General features: G+C 45.7%; 1 protein-coding gene across 1 annotated transcript; it reads right to left on the minus strand.

Annotated features, from left to right (window-relative positions):
• Positions 1-1,606: 1,606 nt before the first annotated feature.
• LOC307199243 (multiple myeloma tumor-associated protein 2) lies at positions 1,607-17,858 on the minus strand. Its single transcript, XM_079947022.1, has 9 exons — positions 17,764-17,858; positions 13,350-13,546; positions 11,849-11,999; positions 10,785-10,830; positions 9,570-9,652; positions 7,065-7,137; positions 5,803-5,882; positions 4,610-4,756; positions 1,607-2,113 (listed from the first exon to the last, which is right to left on the minus strand). Exons 2-9 carry the CDS (start codon positions 13,441-13,443, stop codon positions 1,771-1,773), a joined length of 1,017 nt encoding a protein of 338 aa, XP_079803148.1. The 5' UTR covers positions 13,444-13,546; positions 17,764-17,858; the 3' UTR covers positions 1,607-1,770.
• Positions 17,859-20,233: the final 2,375 nt, after the last annotated feature.

Here is a 20,233-nt window from a genome sequence, read left to right on the forward strand (position 1 = left end):
GTAGAGATAGAAAGAACACCAATGGCAAGATACAAACAGCTGGTGGCACGGCAGGGCGATTTTAACAAACCGGTTTTACAAACGCTAAGAAAATGGTCCAGTCCTTTCTTCTCTTGGCAGAGAGAAATGCAAGCAGGCAGTTCTAGATGCTCCTGCTGCGACTGCTTGTGTGTGTTGAGACCCGGCTAATGTTGGGGCAAAGCCACAGAGCAGCCCTCTCCCAATCCCTGCCATCTCATTGCTGGCAGGAGAGAATGGCAAGGCTGTGTGGTTACACCAAGGTGAGGGCTGGACTGGCAGAGGTGAATCCACTGGTACATGCATGGTGCCCACCTTGCTAGCGCCCCAGCTCTGCCCAGGTTATGCGGTCATGACGGCAGTGTGGGAGCGTGGCTCAGCCCCAATACAAGAATGGCTGCGGGAGCTGGCGATCCAGTGATCTTTTGCAAACTTTAGGGAACGAACATTAGGCAAGACCCTCTTTAGAGTACTTTGCCGCGTAAGTGAAAGGAGACAACACGCTTTGGGCTGGGGCAGGTAACCGAGTAACCCTCCTGCAGCAAAACGAAGGACTACCTGCTCCTTTAAAGACTAATTGCAGATCCACACCAAACATTTAAAGGACACCCAATGCACATTTAAAGTACTGTACATGTCTATTTGTTTTTATTATAAATAACTACTGTACGTGTCTTTCCCCCTCAACTCCTGGGAATCGTAGTTCCCCCACTCACAGAGCTGCTACAATTCCCGGCATCCTTAACAAGCTGGTTCCCAGGATTCTCTGGCGGGAAGACATGCGCTTTAAATGCGCATCGCATGCACTTTAAAGGCAGGATGTGGATCTGTCATTAACACCTTTATTGTGTGGCGTATTGTCAAGAGTTATACGAAGGGATCGCATCAGTGGGTGTGCCTTTTTCAGATGCAGGTACATAGCCTACATGCCGAGGGGGCCATTTCATACACCTGACAAAGGTTTCAGCCACAATAAATGCATTTAGTCTTCAAGCCAGCACAAGATTCTTTGTTGCTGATGCATAAGGAAGCGATCCATATGCATCAACAAAAAGGAAGCTGGGTGGCTTAGAATCCTACTTTTTTATGTCATATACTACTACTGCTAATAATAATAATTTTATTATTTATACCCTGCCCTTCTTACTGGGCTGCCCCAGCCACTCTGGTCTGCTTCCAACATAATAAAAACACTGCAAACTAGGCTTCATGAACTTGAGAGGAGTGTTTTTGCAGCAGTACAGCCTCCGAGATGTACTTAACTCTTCTTCTTTGATAAAGCATTCTGATCTACCCCACACAACCCTCCTGACAGTTGTTGTTGTTTTGGACTGAGTGTATGCGTGTGTAACACATCAATATAATGTCTGCTTTTTACATTTCTCCTATGGGCACACATGAGCTGCTCTGGACATTTATCGCCCCCCTTTCGAAAAAACAATGCCCTAAAAAGAGCTCTGCGCAACTCCAAAGTTTCGCTCCTAGTGTTTTAAAACCCTTGTTGGAAGAGTTATCAATTCAACTGCGCTACTTTTTTTCAAAGTTTAGGCAGCTGCCTAATCTCTGAGGTGTGTTTCTCACAAAGCCATTTAAGGTACAAACATTTATTTGATGGGGGTGGCTTCCTTACTTCCTGCTAGACTCCAGAAGGACCTCTGGGACATTTGCAATAGCCGTGACTTCGATCCAGTTAGCAGCCAAGGAGAGGGGGCCAAAAACAAAGGCCCAGCCTCTTTGGTTTCAGATGAAGGCTCAGTCGTCGGAATCCGTGTCGTGCCTCCTCTTGGCTCCCCGAGATGTGGGGGACCTGCTCCTCCGCCGCTTGTGGGGCCCGGTGCTTTTGCCCCTAGGAGACGGGGACCGGCTGCCACTTCGACACTCCCTCCTTCCGCGGCTGGGGGCCTGTGTCTTTGTGGCGGGTCGGCTGCCGGGGGTCCCTTCCTTGATGCTGGTAGAGGACGCTGGGCTGCGGCGCCACCTGCTGGGTGGTTTCTGTTCTTCCTGGGCGGGTGATGAATGGCTGTCACGGCGGCTGGCTCCAGCCTGCCGGGAGAATGATGGATGGCGCTCGGGAGGCGAGGCGGGTCGTCTCTTTCTGCAAGCACAGAGGAGAGCCGGGTCAGATCATCAAGACACCCAGCAGTTCCCAGGGAAGCACAGAAAGGGTCAGAAGCAAAAGAGGGAGAGGAAGAAAAACTTCAGTTTGCAAGCAGCGTGCTTGCAGGTGCTATTTGCAATGAATTAAAAGCATGCACCTCTGCTTCCTAGGTTGCAAGAAAAACAGGAAGCTGCCTTAAACTGGGGGAACTGTCATACAGTGGTTCCGCTCCTTCCTCCTGGGCTGTGTCCAGAAAGTGGTGTTGGGGATGAGTGTTCAGACCCCTGGGCTCTCACTCGTGGGGTGCCTCAGGGTTCTGTCCTCTCCCCCATGCTTTTTAATATCTATATGAAGCTGCTGGGAGAGATCATCAGGGGGTTTTGGGCTGGGTGTTCATCAATATGCAGATGATACCCAGCTCTACCTCTCTTTCAAATCAGAACCAGTGAAGGCGGTGAAGGTCCTGCATGAGTGTCTGGAGGTGATTGGGGGATGGATGGCGGCTAACAGATTGAGGTTGAATCCTGACACGACAGAAGTACTGTTTTTATTGGACAGGGGACAGGAGGACTCCCTGGTCCTGAATGGGGTAACTGTGCCCCTGAAGGACCAGGTGCGCAGCCTGGTAGTCATTTTGGACTCACAGCGGTCCATGGAGGCACAGGTCAAATCTGTGTCCAGGGCAGCTGTTTACCAGCTCCATCTTGTACGCAGGATGAGACCCTACCTGCCCGCAGACTGTCTCGCCAGAGTGGTGCATGCTCTAGTTATCTCCCGCTTGGACTACTGCGATGCACTCTACATGGGGTTACCTTTGAAGGTGACCTGGAAACTGCAATTAATCCAGAATGCGGCAGCTAGACTGGTGACTGGGAGTGGCCGCTGGGACCACATAACACCGGTCCTGAGAGATCTGCTTTGGCTCCCAGGATGTTTCCGAGCACAATTCAAAGTGTTGGTGCTGACCTTTCAAGCCCTAAAAGGCCTTGGCCGAGTATACCTGAAGGAGCGTCTCCACCCCCATCGTCCAGCCCAGACACTGAGGTCCAGCTCTGAGGGCCTTCTGACAGTTCCCTCATTGCGAGAAGTGAGGTTACAGGGAACCAGGCAGAGGGCCTTCTCGGTAGTGGCACCCGCCCTGTGGAACGCCCTCCCATCAGACGTCAAGGAAATAATTATTTTTAAAAGATATCTGAAGGCAGCCCTGTTTAGGGAAATTTTTAATATTTAATGCTGTATTGTTTTTAACACTCGATTGGGAGCTGCCCAGAGTGGCTGGGGAAACTCAGCCAGATGGGCGGGGTATAAATAATAAATTATTATTATTATTATTATTATTATTATTATTATTATTATTATTAAAACTGGGTCAAGTAGCTTAATACTGCCCACACTGACTGGCAGCATCTCTCCAGGGTTTCAGGAAGAGGAAATTCCGAGCCCTACTGAGAGAGGCCGGGGATTGAACCCGTGACCCTCTGCATGCAAAGCAGATGCTCCTACCCCTGAGCTATGGCCCTTCCCTCAGAAGAAGTTATCCCAGATGTTCTCCTGCTCTTACAACCTGTACTAAAGCAGAATATCTCATGCCATGGGCCATGTCAATTCTGCAATGGAAAAATGCTTACCAACACACCTTTCAAGGAAAGAGCCAGGGTGGTGCAGTGGTTAAGGTGTTGGGCCAGGAACTGGGAGGCCAGGGTTTGAATCCCTGCTCAGCCAACAAGCTCGCTGGGTGACCTTGAGCCAGCCACTGTTTTTTTTTATAAAAGTGCGACAACACAGTGGCAAAAAAAAGGAAGGGTTATCGCACGCTAGCTCCCCAGATCTTCCTTGTAGCTTTTTAGCCATTTGGGGTGGCCCAAATTCCTCCTCCAAGATTTATCAGTAAAGGGAAAGAGTGCAGCTCAGTGGGTAGAGCGCCTGCTCAAGCCATGGCAACTCCAGGTGGGGCTGGGCAAAGATAAGGTAAAGGTAAAGGGACCCCTGACCATTAGGTCCAGTCGTGGCTGACTCTGGGGTTGCAGCACTCATCTCGCTTTATTGGCTGAGGGAGTCGGCGTACAGCTTCCGGGTCATGTGGCCAGCATGACTAAGCCGCTTCTGGCGAACCAGAGCAGCGCATGGAAACGCCATTTACCTTCCCGCCAGAGCGGTACCTATTTATCTACTTGCACTTTGACGTGCTTTCGAACCGCTAGGTTGGGAGGAGCAGGGACTGAGCAACGGGAGCTCACCCCGTCGCGGCGATTCAAACCGCCGACCTTCTGATCAGCAAGTCCTAGGCACTGTGGTTTAACCCACAGCACCACCCACGTCCCTTGGGCAAAGATACCCTGCCTGAAATCCTGCCACTCAGTGTAGACAACGCTGAGCGAGGCAGACCAGGCACCTGATTCGGAAAAGGGCAACTTCCTATGTGTTGCCAACTTCTCCTAACCTAGCAGTTTGTGGAAGACTCACGGCTGTTGCCAACGAGACCCACTGAGTTACCTCTCTCTGTCGTCTGGAGAAGAGGAGGCGGCGGAGGAAGAATCTTCTCTTTTTCTACGATGCTTCTCCTTCTCTTTTTTCTTTTCTTTCTTGTGCTTCTTCTTCTTCTTCTCTTTCTTCTTTTTGGGTTTCTTGCTGGGCTCTGGCCTGCATGGCAAGAGAGTAATAGACAGAATATATCTCTCTCTCCCCCCCCCCCGCTCCAACCAGCTCAAGATACAGAATTTGAGCAGCTTCCAGAACTGGAACACGCTCCAATCCTCACTCGGCAGCTGGTGAGTTCATGGTACACTCCCGATAGGACTATACCACCCATTTGATACCCATTTACATGCCAAAAGCTCCTTGCGCATGAATCATAGAATTGTAGAGCTGGAAGGCCCTCAAGAGCCATCTACAGTGGTACCTCTGAAGCGAACACAACTCGCATCTGCGCGTGTCGCAATTCGTCGCTTCTGCGCATGTGCGTGATGTCATTTTGAGCGTCTGCGCATGCATGAGCGGCGAAACCCGGAAGTAACACATTGGGTTACTTCCAGGTCACAGCGGAGCGCAACCCGAAAACGCTCGACCTGAAGCAACTTCAACCTGAGGTATGACTGTAGTCCAACCCCCCTGCAATAGAGGAATGTTTTGCCCAATGTGGGACTTGAACTCGTGACTCATGAGATTACAAGTCTCATGCTTTACCAACTGAGCTACGCCATGGAAAGTTACTATGCTAGGGGGGACGTCTGGAGTTCAGCCTCCTCTTTTTACATTGGATATAACCCCATCTTTCATTCTCCTCAGAATCCTACCCAGTTTGAGGGCCTCCTCCTTGAATTCAGAAAAACAGCTGCCCTTCTAGCATTGCAGGGGGTTGGACATAATAATAATAATAATAATAATAATAATAATAATAATAATAAAATACCCCGCCCATCTGGCTGGGCTTCCCCAGCCACTCTGGGCGGCTTCCAACAGAACACCAAAATACAATAACCTATTAAACATTAAAAGCTCTCCTAAACAGGCTGCCTTCAGATGTCTTCTAAAAGTCTGGTAGTTGTTTTTCTCTTTGACATCTGGTGGGAGGGCATTCCACAGGACAGGTGCCACCACCGAGAAGGCCCTTGGGGTCTCTCCCAGCTCTACAATTCTATGATCTCCCTAGGCCCGAGAGACAAGAGGACGCCTGGGAGGTTTCTTACTCTGCAGCTCCCGTTTCCTCTTCTTTATCCGGTTTCTTTTTGGTAGCCGAAGCCTCTGGACTGCTTGCTGTTCGATGGTGCTGGGGTTTCAGAGAGAAAACAAGTCACAAGAATGAAGGAATCTTGGCCAGATCTAGATAGATGCTTATTGGAGGAGAGAACAGCTTTTCCCAATGGAAGGAGCCCTTCTGCTCAGTTTATGCAATCTGCAAAGTCAAGCAGCAAAGCTTTTGCTGGACTATATCATAATTTCAGGCTGGAGGGGGAAGAGATGCATGTTTCAAAACTCCCTTGGGCGTGATAATCTCTACACTGAGAAAAGCGGTGTGCCTGCAAAAACGAGGTCAGCTTAGCAAGCTCCCCAACACACTCAGCTTCTTTTTCCTAAGTTAAAAGGGAGAATTCAAACATTCAATCTGACACCCAACTAGCCTGAAGTGATGCAGTCCATGGTTTCCAGTTCGGGTGCAGAAGGAAACCGTGGTTTGCAGTAACTTCTATCTATTTGGGTATCACAGCAAATGACCATTATTGTGAACATATGGCAGTTTGTCTATGTTATATTTAGCTTTGGAATTTGTGGACTTCCTCGTGGGGCGTAATATGCCCTGAAAAGTAGTCGAGAATCTACAAATGACAAAGGGAACAAAAAATGTGATCTCCCAGCAGATACAACAGTATTTTGTGATTCCTATACATGTGTTATGGGACACGGATGGCGCTGTGGGTTAAACCACAGAGCCTCGGACTTGCCGATCAGAAGGTCGGCGGTTCGAATCCCCGCGACGGGGTGAGCTCCCGTTGCTCGGTCCCAGCTCCTGCCAACCTAGCAATTCGAAAGCATGTCAAAGTGCAAGTAGAACAATAGGTACCACTCTGGCGGGAAGGTAAACGGCGTTTCCGTGTGCTGCTCTGGTTCGCCAGAAGCAGCTTAGTCATGCTGGCCACATGACCCGGAAGCTGTACGCTGGCTCCCTCGGCCAATAAAGCGAGATGAGCGCCACAACCCCAGAGTCGGCCACGACTGGACCTAACTGTCAGGGGTCCCTTTACCTTTACCTTTAAACATGTGTTTCAAGCTGCATGATTTAGATTTCTTAATCTTCTGTACACCACAGTGGGCATTTGTCAATGGAAAGGGAAAACTGGTATATTTTAGGAATACACAGACAAATGTAGACTGGGGTGCTGACCAGCGGCATCTGACACCTTTAAGGTCTTCCTCACTTTCCGGAGGTGGAGAGGGAATGTCAATAACTTACCGTGAAGACTGAAAGGCCCATCTTGGCAGCTTCTTTGTCTTCTTTGGAAAACATCATCCTGCTCGCGTCACACCTGGAAGGAAAAGTTAAGACTAGGATATTATCGTTGTTTCTCGCTCCTTAATCGGTTCCTATGAAGCAATATAATTTCACAAAATTTATATATCGCTCTAATGTTAAGAAAACTGCTAAGTGGTTTACAAAAAATATTTTTTAAAAAACATTAAAACTCTCTCTATATATACATATATAAAAGTTAAAAACTGATTACTTAAATGCATTCAAAAGACTGAAATCAACAGTAGCTAAAAAGGAGGTAAACCTCTTGTGACTTCTACACGTAACTGCCCTGGGCTCCTTTAGAGGGAGCTGCAGGGTAATAACTCTAATAAACAAAAAATAAATACAGTGGTGCCTTGGTTCCCAAATGCTGAAAACCCAGAAATAAGTGTTCCAGTTTTCTAACATTTTTCAGAAGCCAAACATCCAGTGTGGCTGTCGGCTATTGTTTCCGGGGTGCCTGCACCAATCAGCAGCCACGCCTTGGTTTTTGAACATTTCAGAAGTCAAAACGATGTCCGGAACGGATTAAGTTTGACGCTTTTGTTTTTGCTATTTATTTTGCTTTTTTTGTTTTTGAGGCTTTTTCGGTTAATTTGTTTTTGTGACTGTGTGGAACCCAGTTTAGCTACCAACTGATTGATTGTGTGACTGAGGAAATGGATAAAAGCGCCCCATCCAAACAATGACTATCATCAGTGCAGGTAAGAATAAATAAATAAATAAATTTTTATTATCTACAATACTGTATTATTTATTTTCTAGTACAGTCCATTGATTATTGCTTTCATTTTATGGATCAGTGGTCTCGTTAAATAGTAAAATTCATGTTAAATTGCTGTTTTAGAGGTTGTTTTTAAAAGTCTGGAATGGATTAATCAGTTTTGCATTACTTTCTATGGGAAAGCGCGCCTTGGTTTTGGAACACTTTGGTTTTGGAACGGAATTCTGGAATGGATTAAGTTTGAGAACCAAGGTACCACTGTAAACAGAATCATAGAATTGGAGAGTTGGAAGGGACGTCAAGGGTTTAAAATGGAGCTTTCCAAATTTTTCACACCTTTCAGGCATGCATCACACAGTGATTCAGTTTTACTATCAAACCAGAGGTTAAACCAGCCCCTTTCCAGCCCGGGAAAAGCGTGGGGAGAGTTTGCATAACAAACGTACACACTGCAGCTGACACACTAACGTGTCGCGACACACAGTTTGGAAAGCTCTGGTTTAAAGACTAATGGAGATGTACACAGAACAAGACATACACACGGCGTAAAGTCTGCAGGAATAGCCATGCCACTTCCAAACACAATAAACACACGAGACATAACCGGCTGTGTTCTTAGATAAATAAGGTATACTATTCATAGTATCAGATTATAAATTTCAACGGAAGTAACTCATAAAGTTCAACAAACGAACAAAGCAGAAGACCCAGTGGATCAGATCATTCTTTAGTCAGTTCATGTATAAGGTCCATCTGTGTAATGGTGTCTGTTCCATCTGTCTGTTCGTAAAGTCCAAAAAATCTACATGAAAGGTTGTTAGGTAAAGGTAAAGGGACCCCTGACCATTAGGTCCAGTTGTGTCCGACTCTGGGGTTGCAGCGCTCATCTTGCTTTATTGGCCGAGGGAGCCGGCGTACAGCTTCCAGGTCATGTGGCCAGCATGACTAAGCCACTTCTAGTGAAGCCAGAGCAGCGCACGGAAACGCCGTTTACCTTCCCACTGGAGTGGTACCTATTTATCTACTTGCACTTTGATGTGCTTTCGAACTGCTAGGTGGACAGGAGCAGGGACCAAATAATGGGAGCTCACCCCGTCACGGGGATTCGAACCACCAACCTTCTGATTGGCAAGTCCTAGGCTCTGTGGTTTAACCCACAGCGCCACCTGCGTCCCTCATGAAAGGTTGTTACAGTTCCACAAAATCCTTTCAGAGTCTAGACAAGGATTACAGGACAGTGGATCTTATGGCATAATAGTAGCAGCTACTATTATGCCATAAGATCCACTGTCCTGTAATATCACATATGAGCTTTAAGTACTGATGAAACTCAGGACAGCGAAACAAGGCCAATTTCCCGGAAATCCTTGTCTAGACTCTGTGTGAGGATTTTGTGGAACTGTAACAACCTTTCATGTGGATTTTTTTGACTTTACGAACAGACAGATGGAATAGAAACCATTACATGGATGGACCTTACGCATGAACTGACTAAAGAACGATCCTATCCACTGGGTCTTCTGCTTTGTTCGTTTGTTGAACTTTATGAGTTACTTCCTTTGAAATTTATAATTTGATACTATGAATAGTATACCTTATTTATCTAAGAACGCAGCCGGTTACGTCTCGTGTGTTTATTGAGCATGCTTCCAAGCACAAGACAGACAAATAATTGGCCCTTTGGGAGGGCCACTTGAGTCCATTGCAGCAGCAGCAGCTACCTCGAACTCCCCAGGCCCAACACACGATCCACCGCCTTCTCGTCACGCTCTGCTCCATCACGTTTGCAGACCTCGGCAAGATCCTGCAAAGATATTTGCAGACAAGGTATTAAGAGGACAATTCGTGAAACGCCCTGGCATCTCTGGGTGAAGGGTGGCGTACAAATCGAATGAATAATATAAATAAAACACTAATGAAGCAAGAGCACAAATTTGCGCACTGCCATGGAGTTGCTAAAGGTCTTTGCGTTGATGAGATGAAAGTTGGTTTGTTTCAAATCTCAAATTAGACGTAATATAAATTAGATTATCTGGCAAAAGCAAGCTCACACCTATCACTGACTTTGGATGCATATTTAAGGTACGTATGTAAGAGGCTCATTTGTAGTTATATTTTGGGAATGATTCACGCTCTTATGCAGCTGCATTGTTTTAAGGATGTCCCACGATCATATTATAAAGTAGTTGTGTTCTGTGCTGTAAATCCAAGAACTGCTGGGAGCGGTTTCTTTTTGTTTTCCATTGTGTTTCTCATCAGAAATTCGGTGTGGCACGAGCAAATTTTTATTCTGAAAGTGCGGCCCAAAGAAAAAAGCTTGAGAACCTCTGCTATAGGGAGAGTGCCTGTGGGAGAACTCAAGCAGTTCTGACCTGCAAAATATCTGAGAAAGCCAAGGTTGGCGTTTAATGCCAGGAGTTAAGCTGCTTTGGGAAGAGGGCGAAGCTAGGGAGAAGACGCTTGGACCGTTTCCTCATCGTTAAGTCACTCTGCTTTAATTAGAACTGCCACCTGGTTAACAAAACCTTACACCAATAAAGCCCATCCATTCTAATGAGTAAACAACATCATTCTTTTTTTTCCTTTTCCAAATTTCCAAATTGATGCGATATATCAAAAGACACTATTTCTTTTATATTTTTATTTTTTAAATTATAAATATTATCGCTCTCTAGATTTTGTAACATGCCCTTCCTTCATCGTCTTCAAAGGAACATACTGAGGTTTTAGTAATAAGCACTTTTATTGAAATACAATCCATTAACTGATTAACTAGCTATTGACTAATTAACCGAAAGGACTTAAATAAGTTAACAACCCTCGTTTTCATGTATGTATACTCTGAGCTTTGGGATCAACTGTGTTTATATGCACACACACATACATATATATATTTTCCACACAAACAAATATTTTAAATATATATATAAAAATACCTCTTTGCTGAGTCCTGTCGGCTGCTTCTTCACGTTCTTATAACCCCTTAAAAGAAATACAAATGAGAGTTACAAAATCTGGCAGAGGTGGACTAGAAAACCAGTAAAAATTATTTGGATAAATATATACATCTGTAATGGGACGCAGGTGGCGCTGTGGGTTAAAGCCTCAGCGCCTAGGACTTGCCGATCGAAAGGTCGGCGGTTCGAATCCCTGCGGCGGGGTGAGCTCCCGCTGCTCGGTCCCAGCGCCTACCAACCTAGCAGTTCGAAAGCACCTCCGGGTGCAAGTAGATAAATAGGGACCGCTTACCAGCGGGAAGGTAAACGGCGTTTCCGTGTGCGGCTCTGGCTCGCCAGATGCAGCTTTGTCACGCTGGCCACGTGACCCGGAAGTGTCTCCGGACAGCGCTGGCCCCTGGCCTCTTAAGTGAGATGGGCGCACAACCCCAGAGTCTGTCAAGACTGGCCCGTACGGGCAGGGGTACCTTTACCTTTACCTTTAATGGGATAAGGGGTTGCTTGTGCGTAAGCGCTAAAACGCTCCTAGTTTTGTAGTTAGTTTCAAACTTTCCCTAACCGGACAGCCATGAGTGCATGGCTGCCTTAATCACTGGCAGAATCCGTCAATGGGCGTTTCCTGAATTTCTTCCAACATAAAAGCTCTTTGACAGAAAGTCTCCTCCTTGATTCTCTGCGCGACAGCTTTCTGCGCAGAGTGGGCGTTCCAAGGGGAGGTCCTGAGCTCTCCCCACTGGTCTCGCTTGAAGCGTCTCTGAGCCTCACCTCCTTCCCTTCTTCTCTCCCTCTCCCCCTGCTGGTTCCCTCCTCAGCATCCGAGAGTCTCCCAGCATCCGAGAGCCTCTCCACCACCCTGAGCTCCGATGGCAGTTCCCTGACAACATCGGTATAAAATGGGAAAATATTCTCTCGGCTTTGATGATCACGGGGATAGAAGAAAGGACAGCTCTTCTCAACTGGGTAAGAGGATGTTGATGTCACACCCAGCTGCTGTTACAGCCGTGGGCAGCAAACATAGCCAGGCGACTGTGTCTAAGACTTACAAGGCTGCCATCATGGCCTCCTCTTCTGCCCGCCGGACAGCAGCCAGCTCATCTTCCCGGGAGAGAGGAGCGTCACCTTTCTTTCCCTTGGCGTACCACGTGAGATCCTTCCCCTTCTGCCACCGGCCTACGGGTGCCATCAAGGAGTTCCCTGAACATTAAAAGGAGAAAGATAAATGAAAACAAAACTCAGAGCAGGACTAGAGTGTGTGACTGCTGAGAGACCTCTAACAAGATGGAGAAGAGTTTGGATTTGATATCCCACTTTATCACTACCCAAAGGAGTCTCAAAGCAGCTAACATTCTTCTTTCCCTTCCTTCTCCACAACAAACACTCTGTGAGGTGAGTGGGGCTGAGAGACTTAGAATCATAGAATCATAGAATAGAATCAAAGAGTTGGAAGAGACCACAAGGGCCATCGAGTCCAACCCCCTGCCAAGCAGGAAACACCACCAGAGCACTCCTGACATATGGTTGTCAAGCCTCTGCTTAAAGACCTCCAAAGAAGGAGACTCCACCACACTCCTTTGCAGCAAATTCCACTGTCGAACAGCTCTTACTGTCAGGAAGTTCTTCCTAATGTTTAGGTGGAATCTTCTTTCTTGTAGTTTGGAACCATTGCTCCGTGTCCGCTTCTCTGGAGCAGCAGAAAACAACCTTTCTCCCGCCTCTATGTGACATTCTTTTATATATTTGAACATGGCTATCATATCACCCCTTAACCTCCTCTTCTCCAGGCTAAACATGCCCAGCTCCCTTAGCCGTTCCTCATAAGGCATCGTTTCCAGGCCTTTGACCATTTTGGTTGCCCTCCTCTGGACACGTTCCAGTTTGTCAGTGTCCTTCTTGAACTGTGGTGCCCAGAACTGGACACAGTACTCCAGGTGAGGTCTGACCAGAGCAGAATACAGTGGCACTATTACTTCCCTTGATCTAGATGCTATACTCCTCTTGATGCAGCCCAGAATTGCATTGGCTTTTTTAGCTGCCGCGTCACACTGTTGGCTCATGTCAAGTTTGTGGTCAACCAAGACTCCTAGATCCTTTTCACATGTACTGCTCTCAAGCAGTCACACTTCAGAGAAGTGTGACTGGCCCAAGGTCACCCAGCAGCTGCATGTGGAGGAGCGGGGAAGCGAACACGATTCAGCAGATTACGAGTCTACTGCGCTTAACCACTACATCATGCTGGCTCCAGATGATGCAAAGGTCCAAAGCCCAGGCTGCCTCTGTTCACATTTTGGCTGTTTTGCAATGAGTGTCCTCTCCCGGCACCTCTGCCACACCAAAACCCTTCAGATTGTGGGACTGAATTTCATCTCCTCTGCATTGCAGAGGAGGAAAGAGGGGAGAGACAGAATGCCCTGCCAAAGGCCATGGAGGGCGAGATTCAAACTCAGGACTTCTCAAACAGACTCATAGTCATTTCAGCACATAGCTGACGGTTGGAGCTAACTCAGCCTTCAGCAGTCAAAAGACAGCAGAGGGTCATCTCCCTACCTAGGTAGTTTTCCCTTTGTTTGTCGGTCTTTACATCTTCCCAGTTAAACTGGTCCTGCCCTCCTCTCACGCCCCCTCGGGATGAGCCAAACATGGTGAAGGACAGGAGAGAACGAGCCCGGAAGTCTTCTTTCCTTCCTTTATTTTAAAGTAGAACGCCAATCCTCAGGGAGCTCAAGATTCCAATCCTCAGGCGCCTGGATATAATAATAATAATAATAATAATAATAATAATAATAATAATAGTAATAATAATAATAATAATAATAACAACAACAACAACAACAACAACAATAATTTATTTATACCCCGCTCTCCCCAGCCAAGGCCAGGCTCAGAGCGGCTTACAAGCAATAATAAAAACAAGATGAATGATTACAACTTAAAAACAAAAATAAAACACAACATTAAAATAATGGAACATTAAAATATTAAAATGTAGCCTCATCGCAGGAGGAAAACAGAGAAAGCAACAGGCTTAAGAAATGTTAAAGTTTTAGTATTCTGTTGTGCTCTCAAAAGAGGCCGTGACTTTGCTCATTGTATTTGTGTGGACTTAAGTGACAGAGCCCAGGGAGATGTGAATTCTAAGCTGCAAAACTTCTATACTGCCTGGGTGGGAAGAGACAGCCCAAAGGCCACATTCCTTTCTAAGTAATCTTTCGGAAGTGGAGGTCACATAAATAATAATAATAATAATAATAATAATAATAATAATAATAATAATTTATTTATACCCTGCCCATCTGGCTGGGCTTCCCCAGCCACTCTGGGCGGCTTCCAACAGAATATTAAAATACAGTAACCTATTAAACATTAAAAGCTTCCCTAAACAGGGCTGCCTTCAGATGTCTTCTACAAGTCTGGTAGTTGTTTTTCTCTTTGACATCTGGTGGGAGGGCATTCCACAGGGCGGGTGCCACCACCGAGAAGGCCCTCTGCCTGGTTGGCTTCTCGCAGTGAGGGAACCGCCAGAAGGCCCTCGGCACTGGACCTCAGTGTCCAGGTAGAACGATGGGGGTGGAGATGCTCCTTCAGGTATACCAGTGGTTAGGCGTACCAGAGGCAAAAATTGGAGGAGCAGCCAAAGTTAGTTCGCTCCCATGTGCTTAACCCTCCTCCATCCATGCGAGCCAGAGGTGTCATCAGAGTTCAAGGGCAAATTTCAGCCAGACCCACATGCCCAAGGAAGGTGCCAAGTGGATCTGGTGAGGGGGTGCAGCCTTGGAGGGTCTCATGGGTCAGATCCAGAGACCCAGGGAGCCTCTTGTGCCCCTTCCCCTCAAGCCAGAGATCCGTTCACTTGGCTGAATACTACTCTGAAGAAAAATAGCTTCAGTGTGCATATCCCATCTTTGGACAGTTCAGGACACCATGCATACATTCATGGCTGTTAACTAGAAGGCTGGTAGTTTAAGCCCACCAGAAATGGCTTTGGCCAGGATTCCTTTGGCCAGGATTCCTGCATTGCATGTAAATGAAATAACGTATCAATAGGAGAACTGGGTTTGTTTGTTTTTCCAAGAAGGCCAATAATCAAAACACGCTTACTCTGGATAAATTAACACAACAGGCATTCCAAGCCTTAGAAGAGCCACACAACCCCCAACACAAGTCACAAAGTGCCAAGCTACATGCCACAGCTAATGATGCAAGATGGATCTTGTGTCTTTAGCAAACCTTTACAAAGAGCCCTCGTAGCAAAACCGATATGGCCACAGGTAGTCCCTTTCTGAAGGGAAAAGGCTTTGTTTTAAGAAATGAAGCGTAGAGTGTTTAGGAGCACAGAGAATGCCTTTTTCCTAAGATGAAAAGAAGATGCTTTAGCTGTACTTCATACTTGCAAAGATTAATTTTTTTTCAGATAGAAGCAAGAGTGACTCTCTCTGAAGTCTATTTAAAACAACAACAAATATTAAATACAGCAACAACTCCGAAGGTAAAAAACATCAAATACGTGACTTCGATGCCTGACTTAAATGACAACAATCTGGGCAGGTTAGGACAAATCTGGCAGCTTGGAAACACCAGTGTTCTGTTTCTGGCAGCAGGCTTCAAAAAAACGTTGTAGGTGTTGCAGCCCAAACCATCTGAAGAGCACCAGGGTGTGTGTGTGATTTCCAAAATAATTTGTCAGCCTGCTCTTGTGCACCTTTATTCAGAACTTACGTTCTGGAGTGTGTTCACTAGGGCTCCACACGAAGAAACAATGCAGAGGTTTCACCGTCTTCACTTGCAAAGCACTTCCCTCCATCTCTACCGTGTTTGTCAATTATCACAGACAACCCAGTGGGACAAAGCACAGTTTCTCAAGGCCAAGAAGGCGGGTGGGGTAATTTTTAAAAAGCTACGATCTAAGATACTGTACCCAAGTGTCTTAACGAGGGAAAGCCTGTGCTTATTTCCTCAGAAATAAGTCCCACCAAGTTTTGACAGGTAAAAAGGTAAAGGTACCCCTGCCCATACGGGCCAGTCTTGACAGACTCTGGGGTTGTGCGCCCATCTCACTTAAGAGGCCAGGGGCCAGCGCTGTCCGGAGACAATTCCGGGTCACGTGGCCAGCGTGACATCGCTGCTCTGGCCGGAGCCAGAGCCAGAGCCAGAGCCGCACACGGAAACGCCGTTTACCTTCCCGCTGGTAAGCGGTCCCTATTTATCTACTTGCACCTGGAGGTGCTTTCAAACTGCTAGGTTGGCAGGCACTGGGACCGAGCAGCGGGAGCGCACCCCGCCGCAGGGATTCGAACCGCCGACCTTTCAATCGGCAAGTCCTAGGCGCTGAGGCTTTAACCCACAGCGCCACCTGCGTCCCTCTAGTTTTGACAGGTAAGTACTCTCAAATCCATCGGTAGGCAAACTGAGGCCCGGGGGCCGGATACGGCCCAATTGACTTTTAAATCCGGCCCGCAGATGGTCAGGGAATCAGCGTGTTTTTACATGAGTGGAATGTGTCCTTTTATTTAAAATGCATCTGTGGGTTATTTGTGGGACATAAGAATTCATTCTTTTTTTTTTTCCTTTCCAAAATATAGTCCGGCCCCCCAAATGGTCTGAGGGAAAGTGGACCAGTTCCCTGCTGGAAAAGTTTGCTGGCCCCTGCTCAAGCCGGTATCCGTAGCATTGCAACCTAACAGCAAGCCTTGCCTGGGAGTAAGTCGCACTGAACTCAGCAAGGTTTGCTTTCGGGAAGATTGCATGGATAGATAGATAAACATTTTGTGAATCTTTGTACTTTTGTCCATTTACTGTATTTATTTTTCCCGATCTGAACTCCAAAATCTGTGATTTTCTTGAGTCGAAATGAGAGTACCCCTAAACATTTTTTATAATAAAAAACCACTGGATAGATAGACGGACAGACAGACAGTACAGTTGGAAGGGACCCTGGGGTCATCTAGCCCAACCCCCCAGCAACGCAGGCGTATCCATAGCTATCAACGTTTCCCCTTTTTTAAGGGGAAACTCCCTTATTCCGAATAGGATTCCTGGAAATGTAAAGAACATGAAGGAACATTCTTTCACCTCTGGTGGACTTGCCCTAGAGTGAAGGCCTTCTGGGAAATGATATATAATGAGTTGAAAAAGGTATTTAGGTATACCTTCACTAAGAAACCAGAGGCCTTCCTTCTGGGTATTGTCGGCCAGAAGGTGTTAAAGAAGGACCAAACATTTTTTATGTATGCAACAACGGCAGCAAGGATACTCATCGCTAAGAATTGGAAAACTCAAGATCTACCCACACTGGAAGAGTGGCAGATGCAGCTGATGGACTATATGCAACTGGCCGAGATGACTGGCAGAATTCGAGACCTGGGAGAAGAGAGGGTTGAAGAAGACTGGAAGAAATTCAAGATTTATTTACAAAAGTATTGTAATTTGGTAGAAGGCTAAGAAGGATGCTAGATCATAAATAACTGCCTACCATTGAATTAGATTTGAATTTGACGATAAGTGAGATTGAGGAAAATATAAAATTTTTGGAGAATTATTAGATTAGATTAATTGAACGAGATTTAAGAATGTAAACAAGATGATAAATTGCTGGAAAAAGATCATAATGATGTAAGTGGGAGTGGGAGACGCGAGGGAGTCCAAAGAAGTTTTGAAAAAACGTGTTATGATTCATGTTATATTGTTTATCATTTTTGCATTTTGTATTTAAAAAAAATCTCAATAAATATTTATATATTAAAAAAAAGGATTCCTCGCAAGAAAAGGGAAAAGTTGACAGCTATGGGCGTAACAGGTAAGAGAAATGTACATAAATGCACGCCCCCCCCCCGTACCTTTCCGGCCATTCTGTTTTTTTGGGGGGGCTGCTCTTAACTGTCAGCCTCCCCCCCCTCCCACTTCTGCAAGCAGAGCAGCTCGCCTCCCCCGCCCAGCCAAAAGCCTCCCCCACTTGGCGACTCACGTGCTGCCTGCAGAACTCGCTTCCTGCAGCAACTTCCGCAAGCTTTGGGAGACACCATCGCGCCTCGTGCCCGTGGGGGGGGATACGGGCCGCACCAAGTTGCTGGGAGGGGGGTGGCCAACTCTCTTTAATAATAATAATAATAATAATTTTTTATTTATACCCCGCCCTCCCCAGCCAAGGCCGGGCTCAGAGCGGCTTACAAGCAATAATAAAAAACAAGTTGAATGATTACAACTTAAAAACAAAAATAAAACACAACATTAAAATAATGGAACATTAAAATATTAGCAACCGCATAATAATAATAATAATAATAATAATAATAATTTATTTATACCCCGCCCTCCCCAGCCAAGGCCAGGCTCAGAGCGGCTTACAAGCAATAATAAAAACAAGATGAATGATTACAACTTAAAAACAAAAATAAAACACAACATTAAAATAATGGAACATTAAAATATTAGCAACCGCATAATAATAATAATAATAATAATAATAATTTATTTATACCCCGCCCTCCCCAGCCAAGGCCAGGCTCAGAGCGGCTTACAAGCAATAATAAAAACAAGATGAATGATTACAACTTAAAAACAAAAATAAAACACAACATTAAAATAATGGAACATTAAAATATTAGCAACCGCATAATAATAATAATAATAATAATATCCCGCCCTCAGGGCTCAGGGCGGCTAACAACAGTAAAATTACAGTAAAAATATTGTGATAGGAATTTTATGGTCTTAGACATATGTTAAATGTTCATAAGTGTACCAACCAAGCACGTACATAGATCAGCACAGGAAGGCCGACCTGGAACCACTTTGATTCCCAAATTGTCCAAATGTTTTCTCTGCAAGGTCAAAGGAAAATGGAAAAGCCTCCCCATTGTCTTTTCCTCCACAAATCCTGTCTTAAAGGTATGTCTGTGTTTGAATAGGGTATATATAGAAGGGTCTGGTATACATAAATAAATGTACTACATTACATTTATGTAATGTATTTATTTATGTAAAAATTTATTATTACATTTTACATAAATAAATTTATGTAAATTTATACATAAATATACGGTATAGGGTATATATAGAAGGGTCTGGTGACTTCTGTTTCAGTGTATCTGAAGAAGTGTGCATGCACACGAAAGCTCATACCAAGTTGGTCTTTAAGGTGCTACTGGAAGGAATTTTTTTAATTTTGTCTTGAATAGGGTGTGAGCCTGTGCCCTGGTCCAGGAACTAAGTATTTATCATTACAAAAGACTAGCCAGGCTCACTAGGAAATCCAATCAAGTAAGCAGGGTATCCAATTAAGTAACCTGCCAGACAGGAGATAAACAAGGACAGGAGAAAAGCAACATTCAAAATTTCTGTTTTAGACCGCCTTTTCTGTGATGTAGGTATGATGTATCTGAGGCGTAGTCTTAGGTTACACCCCTTCTGTGATTGATGTATGTATGATTTTTCTGGGGGTGGTCTTGATCTACAGGGTGGCAATTTCAAAAGTCTTTATAAAGCCTTGCACGCCATTTTTCTGGGTCCCTCCTCTCTCCTGCCCGTAAAGGGGAGCACCCTGTTGCAACAGATCAATAAAGATCAAGCTTACTAGCTGCTTTGCTTCTCAATATTCTCTGGTTGGCCTCTGTTATTCTTTCCTACCAATAGAGAACCTATGTAAGGACATATATGGGCTCTTGGATATACCCCATAAGGGAAAAGGGCAATTTTTGTTTACAACAACATAATAGGGAAAACAAACAAACCCCAATTTAAAATACAGGTTAAAATGCAATTTAAAATGCAGCCTCATTTTAAAATAGCTGATAAATCAAGACCCTGAGGGAAACATAAGGGTCAGACTTGAGTCCAAAACCAAAGGCGAGGCGGAACAGCTCTGTCTTGCAGGCCCTGCGGAAAGATATCAAGTCCCGCAGGGCCCTAATCTCTTGTGACAGAGCGTTCCACCACGTCGGGGCCAGTGCTGAAAAGGCCCTGGCCCTAGTTGAGACCAATTTAACCACCTTGCGACCTGTTGTGGATGGGTCGTGCAGTCATCGTAACTACTTAAGATGAGCCTCTCTGGGCATGGGGATGTGGTGATGGTGTGGGAAACTTCAGTGGCTCAAAGTCTGCCTTTGTTGCAGGTTTATCGAGGCTCAGGAGCCTTGCACTGGGGAAATGGGGGGGGGGGTAACCCTCATTCTTGGAAAGAAAGCCTGCTCTTTGGAACTCCCTGCTATTGATTTCAATCAGGCCTGCTAGCAACATTCTTGTTTATAGACAAGCCAGGTGCTTGCCTAAGCCCTCATCTCTACACGGAGAAAGGTGTGGTTTCAAATTTGGTGGTTGACCATGTCTTGAGATTCCCGCTTTGCAGGGGTTGGACTAGATGACCCTCGGTGCCCCTTCCAACGCCACAACTCTGAAACCACTGAAGTAACACTGGATCTCCTGCCTCACCCGTTCCA

The sequence above is a fragment of the Podarcis cretensis genome, assembly GCF_951804945.1.
Source record: "Podarcis cretensis genome assembly, chromosome: 12".
NCBI classification, from domain to species: domain Eukaryota; kingdom Metazoa; phylum Chordata; class Lepidosauria; order Squamata; family Lacertidae; genus Podarcis; species Podarcis cretensis.